The sequence below is a fragment of the Simochromis diagramma genome, unplaced genomic scaffold (assembly GCF_900408965.1).
Source record: "Simochromis diagramma unplaced genomic scaffold, fSimDia1.1 OVJJ01000545.1, whole genome shotgun sequence".
NCBI lineage: Eukaryota > Metazoa > Chordata > Actinopteri > Cichliformes > Cichlidae > Simochromis > Simochromis diagramma.
In genome coordinates, this window is record NW_024387371.1 from 4,952,100 (window position 1) to 4,976,911 (window position 24,812).

Genomic DNA, 24,812 nt, shown 5'->3' on the forward strand with positions numbered 1-24,812 from the left:
CACAAAAATAAAATAAGTCCATAAACTAATCTTTTGGATCTGAGATACTTTGTGACTCGACTCTGAATTGCGGTGACATACCTGCCAGATAGTGAGCCTTAGAAGCACATGTAAGAGAGCAGCTCTCTTTCTTGCCAGTCTTGCTGCAGGTCAGTGTAGCCTTTGGTGCTACAAGCCCAGGAGGACATTTCACAGGCTCTGAGAGAAAACACAATCTACAATGTATCACATAATGTTAACACCAATAAGCTGGCGTAGAGAGAAAGACTGCACAAGCAGTATGTGGAAAAGGCCCGCTTCGAGTGTATGTCAGTGAATCAACCACTTGGGGGCAGTGCTGCTACATACCAATACAGTCTTTCTTATTCCAGTGCAGCTTGTACCCCGGTGGACAGGTACACTCATAACTCCCCAGTGTGTTGACGCAACCGTATTTACAACCTCCACGATTTATACTGCACTCGTCGATATCTGTGAAGAGAGGTGTTAACATAAGTACAGATGTCCTGTGGACATCTGAACATGCCTGGAGAAGATCAAAAAATATCAAAGGGAAAAGGATTTTTATTGACAAATACGGCAACAGAAATATAAAAACAAAACAAAAGAATGTGATTAGTCCAAAACAATCTGGAGTCAATTCTGCTGATTTACATGAAAGACAAGCAGGCCTCTTATAAAACAGCACAGCTATGAATGACGAGTTCCTGTAAGCTCAGTTCCATTCATCCTCACGCTCTGGAAAGATTAATGCGTTTGCGTGTAAACAGAAGTGATTTCTCGTTTTGATGTCACCCACATTCAATTTCATGGTCAAAATTTCTCTGCTCTTCAAGGAGAAAGACTTGTGGCAAGCAGTAAATTATAATCAACTTTTCAAACACATGCTGAGCTAAAACCACTAACAGCATCCGGGATCCAGATGCAGTCTGGCTGCCGTCGATGCCAGACAGAAAATTAGTTTAGTGAGTGGAGCTGAGGATTCGGCAGGCTACGGACAAGTGGCACTGGGAAAGAAACGGAGATAATGGCAGTGATTGATGATCTTGCTTGCTGATATGAAATGCTCTTTCTTGTCTCATTCAATTATTCACTCTGAATACAAACAGTCTGCGTGCCACTGCACTCCCCGAAGAAGATGATGACTTCATCAGTAGCGCTCTGCTGTTCTGAAGCCAGAACTGCTTGAAAATGTTGTGAGGGATGTGCTGCTTATCCTCTGCATCAAAGCACTTCATTTAAAGGACAAAGAGCTCTAATGAAAATCTGATGGAAGCAGAGCTCATCTGCCAGCAACTGTTGTTTTGACTTCTTTGTTCTTCCCAAATTTGAAATGTGACCAAATAGACTTATTCTAACATTTCTCCAGATCGCTTTAATCTTTTTTTTTTTTGCTTTGCATGCTCTAACAGAGCCGATGTAGAGACGAGCCAAGAAAGGAAAGGGCAGAACAAAAAGACGATCTGACATTTAGACTCTGCAACTGCTTTGTATCATGTAGCAGAAATTTAGGGTTCATAAAAATGTCAAAATCTTTTAACTGTAATCAGTTTTGTGAGCTTAATCGCCAACCGGCACATGTTGCTTTTAAGAAGAATTTTTCCCCAAGCGCAATCTGGGCAGTGTTTTCTGCATTGGACAAATATTTATAAATCACCAACCCCCTCCTTTTATTTTCTTTAAAAAAAAAAGAAGAAGAAGAAGAAGAAGAAAGTTCCACTTTAATTTGTCCTTTTTTTGTGGTTTGGCGAGCAGCCGTGCAACGGATAAATCCAAATACTGGAGTCGAGGGGTGATCATATGTCAACTCAGAGCAATTTTTAGATTTACTTTTACATTAAAATTGATTTTAGTTTAGGTTACAGTTAGTTTTGGACATTAAGAGTTTTGTTTCATAGTATTTTTTTTTCATCATTTGTAACAAAAGAAAAACAGCAAAACCCCCACATTTTTTAAGATTGTAAGCACTACAAATATTTCAGCTACATCCTATAAACATGACACCAAAGTGAAAATATGCAATTTCAAAAATAACAAAAAATAGGACTAATTGTTTAAAAAAAAAAATGTAAATGTTAAAATTGAAGACATATTTATTGTGCAGTACATACCTCTCACTTTGCAGCTGCATGAATATAATATGAGTAATTTGCACGATTTTTTAATGACTATTTGGTAAATCCAGAGTTGTCCTTGGAATAAAAAGGCACTTACGGTGCATGATCCTACATTACATCAGCAACGCTCTTTGTATTGTGTGATAAAATTTGTTCCTTTCTTTATAGCTTAAAAAAAAAAAAACATTCTGTAGCTTAGATGAGTATCTTATTGTAAGCAACAGAAACTATGAGGGGCATTTTATTCTGCATTATGCAACAATCAACCCTCAAAGCTACGATAGAGGAATTTGTATTCATGTAGCACATTCAGGATGAGTAATGATTTATTTTTTAAAGAGCAACTTTCACCGCTTCGAAAGTGTGACTACCTTTTGAGTTTTAACCTGTTCAATCAATCATTTTTCCTGACACAGCAACATTCGGCCATAATCGAATGAATTTAAGTGGAATTTAACTGGAATCCAGCCTTCAACAGGCAGGTTATTGTAACCAACAAGATTACAGTTTGCAAGGAATTTGTGAATTGAATGATCGTTTTTTTCTGTTCGCATTATTTATATACTAGGATTGCATTCATTACATGTATTGATGTCAACCCTTTGTATTATGTGTCCCACATTTTCTTTCCAAGATTGAAAGCATTTGGAATTTTACATTTACTCCCTCAAATGTTTTTTCAGGTCAGATTAAACCACCCAAAGAGTACATGGAAGTTTATAACAAAGCAAGAAAACAAATATTTGCAGGGTATTTAGTGTCCAAGTAATATTTAGTAATATATTTCATATATTTCAAATACAATTCATAAGGTTAACATACATACAGAGCACCATAAATGCTTAGTTTATGACTCTTTTGCCTAATATTGATCTGCATATGGTAAACAACCTGCTTTTTGGAGGTTTGCAAAAGAAAAACTGGTTTAGACAGAAGCTGACTAGTAAAAGAGGGTAAAACTGGCTTGGTTTAGAGGGGTGGATGAACTAAGGGGCTAAACCAAGTTCCAGTACAAGATTGTTTTAAACTTCTAATTATTGAAAGCTGCTCTATTACAGCCCAGGAATACAATTAAGGAGCTAGAAATAAGCCTAATAAGCCCCCTTTAAGTATTTAGGTATCAACTGGAACCCTTTTTGATGTTTAGAGATCTTTTTCATAGATCTATGTACAAACATGTTTTTCGTAGGATAAAAATGCCTTTCTGCCACGGTAAATGCTGACTGGATCAAATTAGGTAAATTCAAAAATACTTTAAAAGTATTTAGTCACAAGCAGTTTGAGTCTATTTTTTAAAGCAGATAAGCAAAATGAGCAGATTGTTTTGCTAGCCGAGAGGGAGAATGGCTGGATATACTCTCACTTGGGAGGAATGTTGACATGCCTCGGCACAATGCTTAACAGCAGGTCACTGACCTAATTGGGTTTGTTTAGGGTGAGTCTATTGTTTAACACCAGATTTCTGAATTGTTTGGCAGCCATAATGTCCGCTGATAAACCACAGAGGGGATAACATAACCTCGTACTGTTGTGGCTGGGGACGAAGAAAGTACAGCAGCGATCACCATAAATCTCTGGGGTTATCTAACAGTTCCGACAGCGGTGGTGGTAAAAAGGGGGGGGGGGAGAAAGAGGGGAAATCATTCATCACTTGCTCTCTCAACAATGGTATAGAGAGTCATTTACGCCTGACCATCTTCTTTCCTTTTAGCAGCTCAGTGCAGCCTGATCACAGTCCATCATGTGAGTAAAAGCCTTACAAATCCAATCCTGGCACATTTATTCCCTGAGCTGACAGCTAATACAGCTACCCATGTGTGGAATGGATCCCGTGAACCTATTAAACTCTTCTGAAATACAGCAGACTATGTAATTCCAGAATTACATACAGTGGGTGGATAAAAATAAAAGTAACCCCTTAAAATGTATTGCAACCCAGCAGCACTGCCACCACATCTCTGACTCCATTGAAAGTAAGCATTAAAAAACAAAAACAAAGAAAGAGTAGGTGGTTCACAAAAAATGTAAAACTGTTACTCCTATGCAGTTTTTGACTAACTGCACCTTGTAAACCTCCTGATCACAAACATCTACAAGTTACCACTCTCTAGTCTCAGTATAGTCAATTCTGTTGCAACATTCCCGATCAGTCGACCTGTCAAACTACAGACAAAAACACATAACGAGTCACTTCAAAGCTATGCATTTCAAATGCATATGCTGTCTCTCTACGTCTCTCCCAAAACTACTGTGAGGCCCCGAGGTGCAGGAGACAGCAGCAGATTCTAACTGGTGATACACGCTCCATCAAAGGATCGCGGCAACACCCTGATGTGCTCTGGCGGGCCTCTTGGCAGATCTGACGTGCCCTCACACACCTCCTTCTGACACCAAAGGCCGTTTCTCCTATCTGTTCTACACCAGAGTACAGTAACTACCTGCCCATTTTTGATGGACATACTCCACCTTGAAGGACCATAACCTCCATGATATTATTTCATGTTTTAGTACATTAAGTACAGCACAAATTGTCTGCACTTTATATGACTGCCAAGTGTAGCGTACGTTCTTAGATTGAGTTCTTGCCTTCCAGGCAGCCACCTGTTTCAGCTCATTTCAGTCCATTTGAAAATCGACTCGTAGAGGTCTAAACCTGGCTTGTGAAAGGTAATCCATCAGAGTGAGCATTTAAATACACTTCAGTTTTACCCAAGAATGCAGCTGCATGTAGGGACGTTTTTTTGTTTTTCTATTTTTTAAGGATGTTGTCTCCAGATTAATGAGCTTAGCTTGTGTAAACACCAACAGTAACTATACATTGACACTTAAAAAAAAAAAAGTTTAGTTTGTGCCTTAAAAGAAAAGAAAAGAAAAGAAAGACGTCCCATGACGTCCCACAGCAGTCTAAGCCTATAGCAGCATAGCTAAGGGATGGTTCAGGGTCACCTGATGCAGCCCAAACTACAAACTTTATCTAAAAGGAAAGTTATGAGTCTAAACTTAAAACTGGAGGGACTGTCTGTCGAATCCAAACTGGAGCTGTTTCTACAGTAGAGAGGCCTAATATCTGAAGGCTCTACCACCCATTCTACTTTCAAACACTCTAGAAACCACAAATAAGCCTTCAGTCTTTGAACAAAGACATCTGAGGTCTTCAAGATATGAGAGGGCATGATCATTCAAGACTTTGTATGCGAGGAGATGAATTTTAAATTCAATTCTGTTTTTACCAAGGAGATGATCTCTTTCCAGTCCTGATGATCTGACAACCTGATAATAATAAATCATAAGAGTCCAGCCTAGAAAGTGGTCAGAATACAATATGGTTTAAAGGCATTTGTTCAAGTAATGGACAAATGTAGCTGATGGTAGCATGAGAGGAAAAGCAAAATGAAATCCAAAGTCATTATAATTCATCCTAAGGGGGATATAAATATAATGCACAAAACGATTTTGAAACATTTCATTCAGACCCACAAACTGTGACATTACTTGGAAAGTCAGAGGATCACAAAGGTTGTTAGGATGCATCATCAGGGGACAATGGGTGTCTGTAAAAATGTCTTGCCAGCTCTTCTAAAAGCTGCGCAGACATTTCAGTCACTGTAATGCCTATGGCTAAACTTCCTGCAAGTCTTATAACAGTTACTGCAGAAATAAAACACTTTGTAAATTAGTCATGTAAAATCTATAAAATCTCTCAGCAGTGCTTTATTAAAGCTGTCAGTAGGCATGTTAAAATTAATAACATTTTTAGTATTTCTAGTGTTTTTTTTTTTCCTGCCAAACATAAGAGCAGTAAATGAAAGGTTAGCACAGAAGTGCTGGCTCTAGAGGAAGAGTGACAGACAGGAGATTTACAACCGGAGACAAGGCAAAGAAGAAACAGACATGCTGGCTCACCTCCACAGTGTGCCAGTCCGTAAAGGACATAGCCCTTATGACAATGACATTGGAAACTTCCGGCAGAGTTGACACAAAAGTGGTCACAGGCACGGTCAAAAGAGCATTCGTCAATATCTGTGTAGATAGAAAGACATGCTGTTATAAACTTTTCAAACAGTTCAACAAATTACACACAAAAAGCCTCCAATAATAATGGGATCTGTCCTCGTTTCATCTTCTGTATTGTATTTCTTGGTTGTCAAGAATTGCAACGGGTCAGAAAATATGTCACAAAAAAAAGTATTTTCCAAGAAAGGCGTCTTCTGTTTGGTGCATGGTATAGCGCTTGACCTCCTGCAGTCATGCAGTTTTCCATTTCGATGCACTGAAATGAAATTGTCCAAGTTGTTTTGAAATAACAAGTGGCCACAGCAGGAGACAAAAGAAAGCCCACTCTTTACCTGATAATAGGAGCCTTTGGGTTGGTTTTTCCACGCTAACGTTGGACCTTGGGAACACTTTCCTTCTCTTTCATCTTAAGCACGCTAAATGAGCTAGAGTCGGTACAAGTCCTAGAATTTGACTTGTCAGTCTGTTACTTGGACATCATGTAAATGTGCGTTTAAACATCCACATTTTTTGCTATAGCACGTAGATATACATGTCACAGTACGAGTGCAGATAAGAAGACGTGGATTTTCAGTTTCTCTGGTTTTCTCACCTTGTCAGCTTCACTTGCAAATCTACATCAAATCAGCTCCTTCCTGCCTGTCTCTGTCTCTCTTACACATGGATCCTGATAAGTTGCTTAAATGTCATGGGCTCAAAGACCATAAGGACAGACACATGAAGCTACAGGAGACTGATGACATTTGGTTTTATTGTGATCAAGGCTCCCTTTAATGTCAGTAATGATCTCTGTCAAGCCCAGACAGCAAATGCTGGTGGAAAATGGGGATGTGCTACAACTTTGCTGGATCAACTTGGCAAATAAAACAAAGGTTTCTCAGGACTTTCCCAGGAATATCCTGCTTTCATCAGCTACATCTGAACCTCCTCTGGGTTATGAGGAAGCACACGCTGCCATTAAACGGAGGTCACACGTATTTCACAGCAATTAAGTATGTTTGGTTAAATGATATGCTGGCTTAAAGAACGCAGGAAGACAGACTGATAAATATCTGCTCAAATCTTGCATGGTTTTTGAAAAAATAAAAATAAAACATTGACATTTGCGCACTGGGCATAATCCAAACTAGACAGATAAACCATATGAAGATCACTGAGGTTAATATTTGGCAGGCATGTTGTAAGAGCAACCAAAAGATAAAATGTTCTGAGATTAATAGCTTATTAAGATATCAGTTTACAAAGCTGTACACAAGCTTTGAAGGAAACGTACAAGCTGATGTTTTAAAGCTGGAAAAACACCAAAATGTATAATTGGTGCAGCTTATCTGGTTATATCAATCAACTTTTACAAAATAAATCTTCTAGAACATAATTTTTTTTTTTACCACAAACCAAGTATTAAAAAAAAAAAAAAGACAACAAGCTCATACAGTTCTTGCCATTTGTCTCCTGCGGAGGCCTCTGGAGATTCATAAAAGCAGTGATAGATGAGTGAAGCGTGGGTTGGCACACGCTGGAAGAGGCATTGCAAAAGTGATTGTTTTTGGCGTGTTAAGGATAAACTCGACTCAAGCACACTTTTAAATAAAAAGTCTAAAACCCTCTAGGAGTTAGGCGTGGTGACTGAGTTTATCCTTAAAATATGCTGCAACCAGTGACGCCAGAAGTCAATCTGCAACTTATCATTACATCGTTTTGTGTGATATCATGCTACAGAGCATAAGTGTTAAGACATCTGGGACTCCCACAACCCTTATTTACAAGACAGTTAAGGTGAAGTATGCAGTGGGAGGGCAAAGACGACATCATGAGGTGATGTACGTGCAGGGGGATAGCAGTCACACTGAATGCAGATGAGAATCGCAACTCAGAGCTTCTGTCACTAACTTCCTTTATGCAGTCTCACATCACTTTAACCTTGAACCTTACTCAAAATAAAACGGCAAATGAGATCGACTGCAATGAAAACACTGGCAACTATTGTTTATCCAGGACAGATAAGGCCTCCATCACTGATGTTCCCTCTGGAGAAAACACAAGGTCTGATGAACATCTGAGTGCCCTCATGTGGATTACGAGTGAGAAGAAGAAGAGGAGGAGGAGGAGGAGGAGGAGGAGGAGGAGGAGGAGGAGGAGGAGGAGGAGGAGGAGGAGGAGGGTGTTGTGGGTGGTGGAATGCTGACAGGGGCTCAGCAGACATGCCCCATCCTGACTTAGGGGCCATGGTCCACTGAAAGCAGGGAAACACCACGACTGTTTAAACCAAGATAAACCAAGAGTTCAGTTTACACATCTCAACACCTCACGGTGACTGCAAATGTCTAAGAGTAACTGATACCAGAGAACACAGTGACACGCAACGAAGCACCAGCAACTATTAGCAAAACCAGGAGAAGGATGGCTGTAAATTTACTGCAGGTGCACCTAATCTTCTTAGTCTTTCACTTCAGGATTTATACTCTATATGCACTTTAGTGAGCTCGATGATAGGATTACTCCTGGCTGTTTAGTCAAAGTAATACCTGTTAGACCCCAAGCTATGTCCAAAAAATTTAGAGGCCTACTCCACATCTCGCACACAAAGGTGATGAAAACAGCACAACGTCTTCTACAGAGCTAGAGAAGTCGTATTAACCTTTACAACTGACAATATGAACCGTATGACCCTTGTAAATGCATTATTGCATTATGGGAAATGTAGGATGGATTTTTTTTTGCTTTTGGAGCACACCCCACATGAAAGACTAAAATTACAGATCTGTGGACCTCAGCTGTTTTAATTTTAATCACTCTTTTTTTCCCCAAATAGGTCTCTTGCGAGACAAACAAGAGTCTGGAAGTAATACTAAATAAGCAGTATGCCCCTTTAACCACACATCTACATTCCAACATGAAGGGTAAAAAAAAAAAAAAAAAAACTAAGACAAGCACAAAGGAGCTACATGAACAAAAGGGCAAATAAAGAAGATCAACTTTAACCTTTACTAAGAGGCACTCAGCTTTTATTTTCCCCCGATCCCCTTCCAAAAATGAGAAAACACGATAGGAATGACGAGACGAGTAGCAGGCAAGTGACTCAATAGTGTGGAGTATGCAAGCATGGCAATACCTCACTCAACAGCAGGCGAGCTTTATCACAGCCCTTCTCACCAGACAAAACACACAGCGCTAAACAAGAACAACCCTGTTCCAAAGTTGACTCCCTGGCCCAAAACAGCACACGGCTGAGTAGGTTAAGGCATGGTGCCACATAAAACAAGCTGTGATTTACATTCCGACATGCACAGGCCGCATTTTCTCAGTTATCTGTGTTATTCTGGCAAAATAAACTTTGCATTGTTTGGCGACAAATAATGAAAGAAAGGCATCCACCGAAAATAGATTTAAAGAGAGAAGAGAGTGGCTGCAAAGAACGGCGACAGAGAGTACGTTTTCATCAAACGCACACGATGCTTGTGTACCGTGTTAGAGTGGTGTGATTCCGTGCAGCAATTCTGAACCAATTGCATGACGTTGATGTGTACCAGGCTGAATATTGATTGACCACATCAATAAATACAAAGAAAGGAAAAATAGCATGTCATCTGTTTTTCACTTGGAGAGAGGCTGGATTTGGCTCCATTGTTGTAAGCTGTCTGTCTTTTTTCAGCATATTTTCCTGTGGTGGCTTTATTCATCCAAGAACCAGAGATTTAAGAGTTGGAGCCCCTAATTTCCTACACCTGTGTTCAGCCATTGCAAATTCTTATTAGTTCTGTGCTAGTTCTCCCAGGTCCTGCTGAGCAGCAGCTACCACTAAATGTAAGGGACAAACATGCCAGAGAGGCCTGGTTTGGCTTCTCTGCAGGACAGAAAGCTCTGAGTGCATATTTTTGTGGCATCGGGAGGCAACTGCTCTTTTGTCGTAGTTGTCATTTAATGCAAAAAATCTCAGTCTATGAGACAAAGAGTGTTTAGCAGAAGCTTTGGAGTAGGAGTAAGTAGAGACAGTTTGTTTATTTAAATGGCAAATGGCAACGAAACGGGCTACGTACCTTGGCAAGTTCTCTCATTGGTTAGCAGCTTGTAGCCTTTCTTGCAGCTGCACTCAAAGCTACCCACTGTGTTTCGACACACATGATCACACCCCCCATTGTTCAGACGGCACTCGTCAATGTCTGTGAACAGAAAATCATAACGAGGAGCGGATACATCAAATCACTCATCGCAGCTGCAAATGAGAGAGCGCTGAACTTAAACCTACAGCATGCAATTTTTTTGTCACTTGGAAGTAGGAAAAACCTGAAGATGTGTTAGCACAGAGTGGCCTATTTACACACTCAGCAGACAGATAGAAACATCATCATTTATCAGTTTTCTGGGCTTATAAGAAAATACACACACACACACACACACACACACACACACACTAACGGCTTTAAAAAAGTTCTTAAATCTGAATAGTATGTTGGAGATGTATGTAAATGAGGCAACCTGGACTAACAGTGCAAAACAGGACAGTCATTTCTGTGGAAATAAGCTTCAGGGGTTTCCTTGCTGGTCCTCGGATAGGCTAAAAATCAGCTTGCGTGTGACTTTAATGGAGTGCAGCTCTCACACAGTAAAGCCCCGAAGCAGTAAGGCCTCTAAATCATCATTGTCCATCTCCTTCCGATTATTCTGCTCTTTATTTCTGTAGCCAATACTGAATCGATATGTCATGTGCTGATCCCTGCTTTTCATGGTGCTCTGCCTTGGCAAGTTTGGCAGCAGCTCTGATTAATTCTGAATCATCATCACAAATGAGGCATCTGTCTCTTGAGGGAGTCTTCATCATCTGGTTAAAATAAATGCATGAGAGATGGAATTAAATAATCCCATCCTTGCTTCATCTTTGTCTCAACTCCTCAGAAGTGCCTGGCCTGAAGCGAGCATCTGTCTTCTTGTGCCAGTGCTGCCTGTGTTCATTTTCCTCTTGTTTCCTCTCAAACTAAACTAATACAAGCCAATGTATTTTTATTAGAGTTGTTAGTCTAACACTGTAAGCACACTGACACACCGCTATCCTGCTTTTCTGGAAACATGTTTTTGTTCACCTACATCCAATGTTTGTTTTCCCCAAGTCTCGATAATTCCACATAACATTCGGAGAGGATTAGAGATTGCACGAAGAAAAAAAACCACACACACACACAAAAAACAAACAAAAAAAAAAAAAAAAACAGCAAAATTATGCAGGTTGCTTGAGTTGAGGATGCTCTGCCAACACTCACAAAGATGGCAGTGCAGAAGAAAACTGTCGGGAAAGCTGGTGCCATGACAAAATATTTCTTAAAATATGTTGTTGAAAAGCAGAAGGTAGTGATAGATCTGTGACACCTGTATGGATACAGGCAAAATAACTTGTAGTTGCAAAAGAAAATGTGGTTTCTGCAGAAAATCTAACTGGCAAGTTACAAGGGGTTCTAACTTGGGTAGGAGTGAATAACTATTTAATCATTCCTGTTGGCTGCATGTGGAGAGAGAAGCTGGAAAAATGACAAGCAGGAGAATAATTTAGTGAGAGCTGGACAGGTGCAGCTTGAATGCTGCCTGCATCCATGGGCGATGGGTGGGAATACCTTTGCAAGTCTTGCGGTCTGGCTGCAGAGTGAAGCCAACAGGACAGCTGCAGCGGACTCCTGTCACTGAATCATGACATGTGCTATCACAGCCGCCATTGTTCACTGCACAGGTCTCTGCAGGGAAACACGCATTCAGTTAGATAAACCCCACAGAAAATACAAAGTAGATTCAGTTGTGACCTACTTATTTCTTCCAATTGAAAACAGCAGACATGCATACTGGTGCAACTGCAAAAACTACAAGAAACACCATTATATACACCATTACTTTTGTGAACAGGCCAAGAGCAGCATGCTGATCAAGTGTTGAGTGGTAGAGAGGAAAAAAAGAGAGTAAAGATAGAAACAGTAATGAATGCAGCCAATGAAAGAGATTACCAGTCAGAGAAACAAAGAGTTTGTCAATAATGAAAGGAGACAAGTCATTAGGAAATATAGCTAACACAGCCAAACATGGGAACTTCACTTGTTGTGTCTGTCTGTGCATGTGTGAGGTATGTGAGCAGGTTTGTTTCTCTTTGGTAAAAGCAAATTATGACCTCCAAAAATCCTTTTGTACTGTAGGAAATGTCTCCCCTCCATTATAAAGGGAGAATTTTCATTTGCAGACACATGTGGACGAAACCACCAGTTCCTTCCTGGTTTTGACAAAACCTTCAAGGCATTTTGGGGATAAAAAAAGCAATTTCAGCTCCCCGGTCCCTATGTTGGCTAGGCTGATTTGAAAAAGGCAGGTAGTCAGTAAGGACAGGATAGCTGAGGTCTTTTCTCTAGACAGTGACAAATTTCACACAGACTTTAATTTTAAGTAACCGTACAAGACAGAGTCGCTCTAACATCCAAGATCAGTGGATGCCTACTACTTTTGGCATCCTTATAGATGGGCTCACACACTTCAGAACAACAACAAAAAAATAATAAAACAACAGCTATCACTTTAACTTTCTGTAAAGAAACCAGTCATGTACACATCTCATCACTTCTTTGTAATGGGCAGTGGGATGTTGGCTGGCAGCCCAGCACAGCTGGAATAGTCTAAGACTTCACGCTGGTAAGACGATGGCAGCTAACACACGCCACTAAAAAGGGAATGTAGCTGTTATTTCTTATTTTGTTAAATAAAGAACAAGCAACCCTTTGGGAAACACTTACCCTCGTCAGTTCTAAAATTAAAAATCTCCCTCAATATAAACTGCAACAGCCATAATCAAACTTCTCTCAAATTAAAATCTCAGTTAGAGACTAGAACGATGCATCAAAGCAAAACAGGTGCTAAAAGTAATGTAATTTAGTGTTTTACAGCCGTTTCTTGGAAAAAACACACAACACACAAGTGAATGCCATCGCTCAAGGCTAGACACAGTGTATCAATATACTAGGACAAGCTTGGAATAAATGTCAGTTCAGATGAAGCCATAAAAACAAGGTTTAAAAAAATATATATTAATTTTGACGTTGAAATGACTAGGTCTAAATGCTAAACACCATTATAAAGGATGGTTGACATTTAGCTATACTTGTGACTCATTATATAAACCTGACTATATATAGTCTATTCTTCAGCCTGCTTGCTGGCTTCAACATCTGCCTGTTGCTGTACTGTATGCTGACATGAAGTCTGCTACAGGGTTTCTTGGATGACAAATAATTTTGCTATAATCCTTGTCAAGTAAGCCCTCTACCCAATACAAAACCCTACATGTGTTTTTGTCATAGCTTTTGGAGCGGAGTCGTGTAAAAGATGAAAATGTAACAAATAAAACTCACCCCTGCTCACTTCAGTACATTCTGCAACATAATAACGTCTGCTAAAAATACCAAACTTTGATTAGTATTTGCTTTTCCTATGTAAATGACATTACTGAATCACATTTAAGATTTAATTTAATTCAATTTATAGAGCACCAAAATCCTAACATTAGTCATCTCAGATCACTTTACAAGAAATCTTTCAATATTTTACAGAAAACCATTCAGCAAGCACTTGGTGAGACCAGGAAAAAGAAGCCATCTGCCATCAGTCACTTATGTCTACCATGGGTTCTAAACACAACTTTCCCATATGGACGAGGCATAACATAATTAACATAATTATCTTTTTTGCTTTTTATTTAATTGTTTTTCTTTTGAGAAGGGAACATACAAAAAGTAGGGGGCTAAAACCTTTTAGTAAATAAAGGTTTATACAGTAGTACTGAGGTCTAATAGGGTTAGACTTTTATAAAAATTAGGCCTTTGGCAGATTTTGTTTTGTCCATTATTACATCGTCCTATGGGTTTCCTTCTTTAGTCTGTTTTTCCAGTGAAATGCATTTCTTCTACTGTTTCCAGCCACTGATCTGTCCTCGGAGCATCACATTTTTGCCAGTTTCCTTTTACATGCAACAGTCAAAACTTTGAGGAGAGATATACCCTTCCTTCGATCACAGCAAGTATCGGTCAGAAACAAAAACATTACTCTGGGATGATTAAGAATATACAAATACATGCTCAAAAATGAGAAGAATGTTATCCCAGAACAGCTGTAGTTTTATGCATGACCAAAAAAAATTCCCTTTGCCTGCATCGTCTCCAATATTGTGGTGTAATTGTTTACTTTCATGTGAGCGGTAATAAAAAAACGATTAGGCTTTTTCATCCAAATTCTCTCCATCATTTAGAAGGACTTGAAGATTTCTTTGCCAATCACTCTCTGGCAAGTCAGAGATTTTAAAGAAGACCAAGCATGTGCCTGGATCCCCTGTTCGCTTAGAAGCCATATAGAGGAATAGAAGATGCCACGGTAAACCTGTTGAACTTAACTGCTAAAACATTTAGAGGAAAAGGTTCTTCTGTCGACAAGATTCAGCCTCATATTTTAACCAAAAGGCTTATAAAACAGTTTTCAGTCTCATGGGCTGGATTTTTGACTTTTTGACTATTCCACTTGTCTCAATAGTTTATCCTGGCAGAGCAGAGCCGAGCGTAGCCAATCAGGTCTGCTCCTCGACTGGCTCCCCGCTGGGATGTGCGCTTTCACCTTTATCATTTATCTTGTCTGAAAACAGAACCATTTTAAAATATGCAGATGGCTCTGTTATCTTTAGTCCGCCCCGGGATAATGAGAGCAGCCATGATCAGTTTGTTAAAGGGTCAGACAAATCCTACCTTCAATTAGACGTATTTAAATCAAAAGAAATGATCACTGATTTAAGAAAATGTACGTACAAAAGAGATCAGGTCCATTTAGAAACAGACTGGAGAATGCATTCAGTCTTATAAAGACTGAACTTTGAAGCAAACTGTGGAGTTATGTGTTAAAACGGGCACCAGCATCTGTCATGTTTGAAGAAACTTCGATAAACTTTTGACAAAACAATAACCATTTCATGTTATCATGCTTTCACTGAGACCAAACCATCTTTTCTTGGTCTCGTGGTTTGGATATTTATCTTTAAAGAACAGAAACTCACTCAGTAAAACTGTTAAATGGTCTAACAGGCTTATTGGTGAGCCACAGCTGAACCCAGCAACCCTGGTATGGATAGATTACAGCAGCTGGCTGGTTTGATTTTACTTGATGACTTGCACCCTTTATATAGAGTTTCAGTTTCTTCGTTCTGGAAAAAGCTTCTAATTAGCCATCATTCAGAGAAGAAGAAGAAAAAAAAATGGTTTTGCCATCTACCTGATGCTGTGTAAATTCTCCATTATTATTTCTTCATCTCTCTCTCTTTATGTTGAGTTACGCTTATCTGTTGCCCATCATCTTTGTTTGTTTTAAAATATATATATGTGCATTCGAGGATGGACGACTCACTTACTGCAGGCCAGATCTACTTAGGACTACAAATGAGGTAACATGAACCTGAACCTAAGAACGAAATGAAAGAATTCTTATAAATCTTTATAACAATTTATTTTTCTTAAATAAGACTGAGGTGGAATTTCTTTTTGAATGCGTTTCCATTATTATGTCTTCTCTTTGTAGTCAGTAAATCAGAGCGATGCTACCTCTGATCCTCTGCAGGAGAATGATTGCTCACGATACGATACCCCAGTCACAACCCAGACTTGCGCGTGTAACACTGTGGGTTCGCATAATTGCAAAGTGCGAGCAGAGACGGTTGGCAGACGAGACGACAAGACGCTGTCAGGACATGCCTCCAAAACGCTTAGTCAGGCAGCCATTTCACCGAACTGTAATGATCATGTGTTAAGAGAGCAAAGAAATATTTTTGACATTATGGTTTTTGTGAAGAGAGGGGAGAGACGCGCACTCTGGTATGTTTGTCGGTTTGTGTGATTTGGATGCACACCAGCCACATCTACAGTGCGCTGGGCTGGGAGAGGCAATTACAGTAACAGTGGGCTGACTTTTCTAAATATCCTTCATTATAATCTGCAGGGTGTTTGCTCTGATGCTGGGCCTATGTATTATATCTCATACAGAGAGCTTCAGCCAGTGTACACAAGCTTTTAACAGAAGCCACATGATTTTAGCTGTAGCACGTCTTCAGTTACATCAGCTTGTCATCAGACATTTATGACGACTGCAAACAAAAGACATCAAAGGATGAGGGGATAGAATTTAGCAAAACGCACAAGGCGAAGCCCGCTTTGGTGTTGATCGCTGATTGTCAGGTGGACGAAGAAGCAGAAAACCATGCAGCCAGAGGAAAGTTACTCACATGGTACAGGGTTTCTCACATTAGGGGAGCGCTCTCTCAGTAAAATAAAGCCCACAATAAGAAAATAAAACTAAGGCTGTAAAAGTTCTGGCGTCTCGAGAAAGTTCTGGATTTGCAACCACAAAGTGGTACAGTAACAGAGAAAATTAGGAGACAAACCTTTTAAGCAGCATGCAAAAATATGTTTCTGGCTGCGTATGTCTCCATTTCAAGAAAAGAAAGAACCCTGAAACTGGGACACAAATATCTTAATATAGGTCAGACTGTTATACTGGAGAGTGTGAGGAACTCTGTGTTCGTGTGCATACAACAGCAACAACTAGTAACTTAAAACACTACCGGTTTGCTTCTTACCTTGAACGGGCTCCTACTCCTCTGAGAACAAGCCTTCTCCCTCAGTTTCTTACATGGTGTAATTAAATCGTAAATCTCTTTGATGTATCAAGGTTTGATATGTCTTCACAGATTTATGAGTTTATTTTTCCTGCATCCTTGCCTGCATTTGTATTAAAACACAGCTCGTCCCGAAAATTGGGATGAATTGCATTAGTGATATTATCAAGGTACAATACCGATTGTCTGCTTTCCCCTCGACACGTGTTCCATTGTTCATTTTACAGCAAATGTAGTGGAACAAATTACTTTTGGCCACAACGTAGAAAAAGAAACACTGCAATTGATCATTTTCAGCAATTTTAGACACAAGTTTACATGTGTATGAAAAATCAAGTTGGGGAGTGTTCTGTGTTTTATCTTTTGTATGAAGCAGTGCTGAATCACGGACACGTTATTGGCTCCCTTACCAGAGCTAATAGGCCATGGTGATGGAGTTCAGGAACACCAAAGCTGAGTGTTTGGAAAAATTGCAAGCTTAATTTCACTCACATTAAAATACAAATAAAGACAAAGTCTTTGGTCTGTGCTCTTGATGTTTTGGAGTTTTAAAAAAGACTACTTGCATTTGTGCTGGTACAGTACTGTGAACGGAGAAATAGTTCAGTCTTTCTGAAGATCTTTCAAAGTTTGCCTTTGGAGATTGACTGCTTTTGAACTCATACTCACTCCAGTTCTTGTACCTAACCATTTTCAGAGGAATTTTTTATTTTTGGCTGTTTGTTAGGCCACTTAAACACCGACCTATGAATTATTCAAGCATAAAAAGGCAAGCGATCAAAGGAATAAACCAGTGTTGTGTCTACACATCACAGAAAAATTAGCAAAGACACAATTTTACATTGTATTTTCATTTATTATTAGGCTGCTATTGCTTATTATTACTAGCAGCCTGTCACAAAAACATACTATTTGCTATTGACATTATTTTTTTTTTAAAAATGCCACAGATAACTTAGTTTGACAGGTGTAAAATAGTATTTTTGCATCAACAGGGGGATTATCAAACACCTATACCCAAGATGCAGTTGGCACTTCAGCTGATCCTTCTACTGTTCACTGAAGCCTCATCAAAAATGGTTTCAGTGGAAGGCTAACTGTCAAGAAGCCATTCGTAAGGAAGGTAAAAAGCGAGAAAGGCTGAATGTATGTCCAACTAGGTACACAAATAGTATTTTTGCGCGCCCCCCACCCCCCGATCTATAACGAAGCCTGGAAAATTATCCTTAAAGACTACTTAAAGAAATTAAATAAGGCTTGCTTCAGAGAATAAATGTGATCATACCAAATATTGCCTTTCAGGCTTGTTAGAATTCCCCAAACTCTGTACTCTAGACTTTAAGTTACTGATTATATAGAAAAAAAAATTGTCCCCATGTGTGATTTATCATCATATACTATATAATTAGGTTAGATATAATTAGATGGTTAACATTTCATCGGGAATGCTGCTTCATGGAGAATGTTTTGCTTCACCCATAAGCAGCATTATATGGGTTTTCATTTTGGCATAAAAAGGAAATAGAAAATCTGCCGGTTATTAACTTCCTAATGAAACCATTTGAGAATTACCGAGGGGAAATTTCCCGATTGTAGCGCCTCATAACTTATAAGCATATCAGTTGTTGGAAGCATCAGATAAATATAGCAGAGCAAAAGCTACAATACTGGAAGGTGGCAAATATTAACCACCTTTCTGTATCTCTATAATTTTGTATCTTGCTCGTACTGCTGGTCAGTGGCTCCCTGTTTGCAGCTGTGTTTTGAAAAGGAGTGGTTTGACACAGGCAGTGGGTGTTATTGAGAGGGCATTCACAGAAAGTAGAGGAAGGTGATTAGGTCAAGGGTCAAAGGAACGATGTGGTAAGGGGAAGGGCCTGATCAGTGTCTTCTAGGTTAGCCTCCACTATTCACCACACCTACATACCCCCAGAGAGAGAGGAGTCAGAGGAGCACATATTTACCATTAGGGAACAGCTGTGGGGCTGCCTGGGACTGGACACTCCTCTCCCCTGCATGCACGTACACACACGCATGCACACACACATTGTTAAAACACCACTTTAGTTCTATGTACATTTAAACCACAAAGGATTTGTGTCTTACACCAAGCAGTTCTCACTCCTGACTCGTCACATACTGACACTTTGTTAAGACCCATTAATGTCACATTTTAATGCACCGAGTGTCATTCTGTCATTTTTTAATACAGAGGGTAATTCGAAAGATTTCGATAGGTTCCTCACCTTCTTATGTGTGGTTTAGGCTACATCGTATCAACTGTATTATGGCCCAAACTGTACAGAAGATCATTTTATCCCGAAAAATGTGTCTTAAATCTCTATGACTGTTGAGTTATTTCTGTAATATGAGCACAGAAATCTACACCAGTCATTGAAAAACTAAATATAATGAAGCAAAAGAGGAATTAGGTTGGTGGTGTAGCAAAGTGGAACTGCCAAATGGTGTAACACCATAGACAAGCCAGTATCATTAACGGCACTTTTTATTTTTTTACATTCCTTCCCCCAAAATAGCAAGCTTGTGCCCTGCTCCCTAATGACATCACAAATGTTGTGGAAAAACTGCAAGCATGCCTGATCACGGAACAGTGCCTAGTCTGTCATGTCTCTCAGTCACACAAAAAGAAATATATTTTATGACTATAATTGCAAAATCTGATGAGTGGCCAGACAAAAACACTGTCTTGTCTGAAACTGGTCTGAAGTAGACGCCATTAAACTGCAGGCAAATGTGCTCTGTTGGCATTGTTACTGTCGCAGAATGAAAAACTGATGTAACCAAGAAGCAGAGATGCTTTTTGCAGACAGGAAAAGTTTGCCTTTGAACTTTTGGCAATTTTGCAAAACACTGTATTTTAACCTTTAACCACCAACCATCATCTTTTCCTAACCTTGGTTAGTTAACCCTAACCCATAAGCCAAGTTTATTGCCCTATCATTGCCAAGAAGCTACAGGGGGAAAATAAATCAAATTAAATTATAACAAATTTATTAAAAAAAAAAAAAAAAAAAGGCCCATAGACTGTACATAAATGATGGATGTATCCAGCCTGAAGCATCCGTTCTGCTTTGGAAGACTCACCATCACCATAAACTCATCAGGAAAAACTCTACTCAGGTCATAAATGAATTTTGACAAGGATGATGTTTATTTATTTGGACATTTCTGCAATCAAATCAGTCGCCCCCTGCTGGTGATTAGAAACAGTAGACTTATGGCACTTTGTCACTGGCTTCAATTTATGCCCTTTAAAATGTGACCAAAATGGGTCTTGAAAAATCATCATTATTTGACGAGTTGCCAGCAGCAGTGAGCTGGCTATGCAAAATGAGAACTAATTTGATGCTCTGCACCTTATTCCCAGCATCATGGTAACTCTGTTTCCCAATCCATTCTTACTGGAAAATAAATACTGTGTGAAGACAGCCTAACACCTTTAATGGGAAATGTGTTTGTTTCTTTCTTTATTTCTTCTTTTACAGAGGGATGGGGGAGGGGAACACTCTGAAGACATGGCCTTTACCACCATTCTCCTGCTGCACAGTTAATGGAGGAGATTGTTTTTACCTTGATAAAGATGGGCATATTTTATTAATGGCGTGGAACACAATCTTGTGTATTTGAAAGCAGACACAGTGGAAAAGTCAACTGAGAGCTGGATGTTTTGGATTTTATTTTTTATTTTGTTTATTTTTTTATTTATTTTATTTTATTTTTTTATAAACGTAGGTCATGAAAACCGTTACTGAATAAATGCTTTTCATTTTTCAGGTTTGACACACTGTTGCCTCAGCACACATTGAGCTTAGCCTGATAGTTGGCACAGCCACAAACGGCACAACTTGTTTCTGATCTCCGCAGCATGTCGGAAAAATGCTACAAGGCCACTTTTTCAGGTCATCCAGCTATCGCTGGGTAGTAGGAGGCTGAGGTATGTTCACATTATCCCATTTACCGAGTGACAGGTTGTGCTCACACGTTATATATTTCCAGAAGGCTTCAGAACACTCACCAACTCATACAGAAACCAGTTCAGTGAAATGAATAACGAGAATTAATGAAAAGCATCATGGAGTAGGGAATAAGGTGGATTGCATGGATGATAAGGGACTGCCTCTCTTGCATTAAACAAATCATTAATGTTCATTTATGCTGGAAGGTGATAATGACATTAGAGAATGACATTATGCTGTTGCAAAAGAAAACAGGCGCTCGCTGGTAACAAATGAACAAACAGATTAATCATTTCCAAATCCTGTCAACAAACTGATAATGAAAGTTCTTGCTCTAAATTAAAGGGTGACATTTCAAGGCAAAAGTGTTACCTTGCAACATGCACTCATGCAAATACATATTCCACATAGCGCAAAGAAAAGGCAGCAGGATCGTTTGTGTGTGAGATGAGGCTTTTGCTAGTTAGTATGAGCACTGTGAGCCTTGACAGACAGACAGCGAGTGGTGGTTAGTGCCGCAAGCTGAAAGTCAGGGACAGCCAGATTCATTTCTGCACTTTATAGGGTCTTTTATGGTCAGATCATTTCAGAATTAATGTTGTTAGGCTGTTAAGTCAAGTCTCTAAACACTGTCAGTGGCCTAGCCATATAATTTATGTGGTGCCAATAAAAATAATTTCAGAAAGCATTACTGTCCTTTTGTTTTCATCTCCTCTGTAATTTATGTCAAATTATGACTTTTAATTGACTGGCTTTTACTTCAACAAACTGCTCCAGCAAAACTTGCTCAGCGAATGCCATTTCTACAGTCGTCTGAGTGTATATTTAGCTTCAACTTCACACTCAACTACAGGCACACATTTTAGTATGCAGTCCATGCACACTCACCCATGATATAGCTAGGGTGGAGGACTGGGTGCACATTGCCGAATAGAAAATGGCTGTCTGAGACTAAAATTGCAGGAAGATTTTTGACTCTTATCCCTGCATGAATTATTTTAAATCACTCACGCACACCCCTGTAATTAAAGCAGGTATTCTCTGAATTGGTCACTCTGGAGTCCACAGCCCTTTTAAGGTGCCAGATGAAGAAGTAGATGTTAGATGCACAAGTCAAACTGTAACACTGTAAAGCATGCAGACTTCACACCTAGAGCCATGGTTCCACCAATGTGTCCCAATCCCAACATGCAGCATCCAGAAACGGTAATTCTCAGCGCACAGAGGACAGGGCACAGCGAGACACGTCTGAATACACCGCAGACCACCCGAAATGAGAGCAATGTGTTTATGTTATGGGCATGTGCCTGAATACTGCATGTGTTTACATGCATGTGATGCATGCATGCAGGATATGTACTGTATGTTTGTGTGGTTGTTTGTATAGCTTTCACTTTGTATTATAAAATGCATCTCTCAACTCTCTTTGTGTGCGTGCGTGTGTCTTACGTAGTGTGGACAACTCTTCAGATGATTGAACTCCTGAGCATGTCTGCATCTGACTGCGATTTGTGGATGTTTATGATTTGCTGTGCTAACATCATGAATGCTTCCACATGATGGCCGCTCCTTTCCGATACCTGGACTTCACTTGATACAAAGACCGTGAAGAAAACGGATTTTCTAGAACTGTTGTGAAAAATCTGACTTTAAGGAGCGTGTGTTAGTGTATGTGTGAGTGAGAGGGGATGTGTGCCACCCGTCAGCCTTCCTGATACAAACATTTTCAGCTAGAGCATCATCAGAGGTGAGAACAGAGGGATAAAGAACAAACACTTCCAAAATAGAAAGGCATATGGTGCATTATTACAAAATGCATCACTAAGCACAGGGAGGGAGATTCATCACAAAAATGAATGAAAATGTGCAGAACTCGTATGAAACACCCGGGAAAATAGACTAAAGAGTGAAGGTAAAGCATACTGAAAGAGCCCACCTGCCTAACAACAAAGCCACTGACAAGGCAAAAGCTGCTTTGCAATAATTTACTTTGCTGTTGCTTTTGGATGAAGTATGAGGAGACTAAATCAATCAATAGTGAGGCTAAACAGGCGTGTATTTTCACGTTGTGCTGTTTCTATGGATACCCTCTACTGTCTATAAATCATTTATTATTGCTGAATGCGTTGGCTGAAAGGGTATTATCGCTGCATGTCATGCAGACATGTAAAAACACAATAAACCCAGTGGGCCCTTTTTTCTGACTTTAAGAACAATGATGTTAAAAACAATACAATATTGTAATATTAATTTAGAATTTAAATTGATCCACTGGCTCAAAGGCAGATTTTTTGCTTTTATACACTGAAAAAAAAAAAATCTTTGAAAATTCTGTTCATAAGCAGAGCTGTATTTATTGCGTTTTGTTTTCACTGGAGGGATAAAGTTATTGTATTATTCAATTTATTTATGAATCTTTCATTGTCTTAGAAACCCCACAGAGTTACTCATAGTGCATAGCAGCAGTGCCTCATTGAATGCCTTCCAACCTTCTTGTCAATCACTCTCTCGCCTGTGGTTCACGATGCAGAGTGTTTGTTTTATTGAGGTTTTATTCTCTATTATGGAGTTTGTCAAAAGAAGCGCCCCTGTGCCCTCTCTCCACCACTGTAACTCCAGACTCTGTGGGGGGAAATCAGAGATTTTAACTGGCTGACTGCTTCCTAATCTGGCAAACCAAATGTAAATTTCTTTCTGCCTTGAATAAGACTGGTGAAGAGGTATAATTTTGTTGCGGACGACTTTGTGGCATCCTCTTGGCCTAGGACAGTACAGCAATAATGACAGGTTGGCTGACCAGACCTTGACACAGGTCTGGCTCTCATCAGGGCTGCGGTATTAAAGGAGATCCAGAAACACTGAAATGATCAGCCACTACCCAAACCAGGCTCTCAGACTTAGCAGCCACCGAAACCGAGCAATCGCCTCGCCAGTCTGCTCTGCAGGTGAACCTAAACATGTTTTTCTTCATAGGAATACGTCTCATCCAAATTACTTAGGCTCCAATTACAAAAATTTGTCCTAAATGGGTTTGTAGTGTAAACAGAAACTATTAATGACACTCTGGTTAAATAGGCGGATAAAATAAAAGGTCTCTCTGCAGCAGCAGTCAGTCTCAGATTTACACCTGAACAAGTTTTTAATGTTCCATGGTTGCTGATGAAAAATCTGTGCATTTCTGCATGGCTAGGCTAGATACATGTTTACATAGACCTGCGCTTCGACTCTTCTGCAACTCACAGCTCCCATCTGATTTAAAACTGCCCTTCACAACAGCTCAATATGCCTGAGTAGCTGAATGATTTTTACTCAACATAAGTCAACTGAGGCAAACACTGATAAATGCCAGTGGAAGGTTAGGTCAGGCGTTTGAGTTAATCCCCAATGGGAAGCAGTGGAGGAAATGACCCAAGGGCTAATAGAAGGTGTGTGTCTGACATGGCTGAGAAAAACAGAGGAAAAGGCACAGTGTCCAGTAAAAAGGAAGAGGAGAAGCCAAGGCAGATGCAGGGGCTGAGAGGTTACTGGAGCAGCAGTAGGAGAGGGAAAAGCACAGTGGGTGGTAGCCTTTTGTCCTTGCATGTCACAGATCAAGAGAAAAGGCTCGGGGATACAGTTATTTTAACGAGGCCTGTTTCTCAACTTGCATTTTATCACATAAAACTCATTTCAAACGTTAATTAAATTTGCTGTGGGAAATTGGGTGCCAAGCTAATCATTTGTAATTTTACATTTTCTCATTCAAAAGCTATTATTTCTTCCCCTTGGTAGCTGCATTGGGGTGAGATGACTCACCTACACAAGTCTTTCCATCGCTGTGCAGGACAAACTTCATGTGGCAAGAACACTTGGGGCCCTGGTCAGTCTCCTCACAGATGTGCTGGCAACCCCCATTACCGTAGTTGCACGTCACTGGGAAAGGACACGTAGTTAACACAAATGGTACTTTGAGGATTACGCACAGTCCAAGTTATTCATTTGAAAGTCAGTGTGGAGAGGAGAGAGGAAACAGAGGGGGAGAGATGGCATGACACG

The 24,812-nt window shown here is 39.7% G+C and overlaps 1 protein-coding gene across 2 annotated transcripts in view; it reads right to left on the bottom strand.

The window, feature by feature from the left end:
* The window catches only part of scube3 (signal peptide, CUB domain, EGF-like 3), a 74,939-nt gene that overhangs the window by 6,635 nt on the left and 43,492 nt on the right, over positions 1–24,812 (bottom strand). The window contains exons 6-12 of one of the 2 annotated variants that reach the window (XM_040007590.1): positions 24,573–24,689; positions 18,765–18,812; positions 11,735–11,851; positions 10,169–10,291; positions 6,021–6,137; positions 349–471; positions 82–198 (exon numbers count right to left, since the gene is read on the bottom strand). In XM_040007590.1, coding sequence (XP_039863524.1) covers positions 82–198; positions 349–471; positions 6,021–6,137; positions 10,169–10,291; positions 11,735–11,851; positions 18,765–18,812; positions 24,573–24,689 — 762 coding nt within the window. The remainder of the gene's footprint in view (positions 1–81; positions 199–348; positions 472–6,020; positions 6,138–10,168; positions 10,292–11,734; positions 11,852–18,764; positions 18,813–24,572; positions 24,690–24,812) is intronic. The other variant, XM_040007591.1, reaches the window with a different exon arrangement.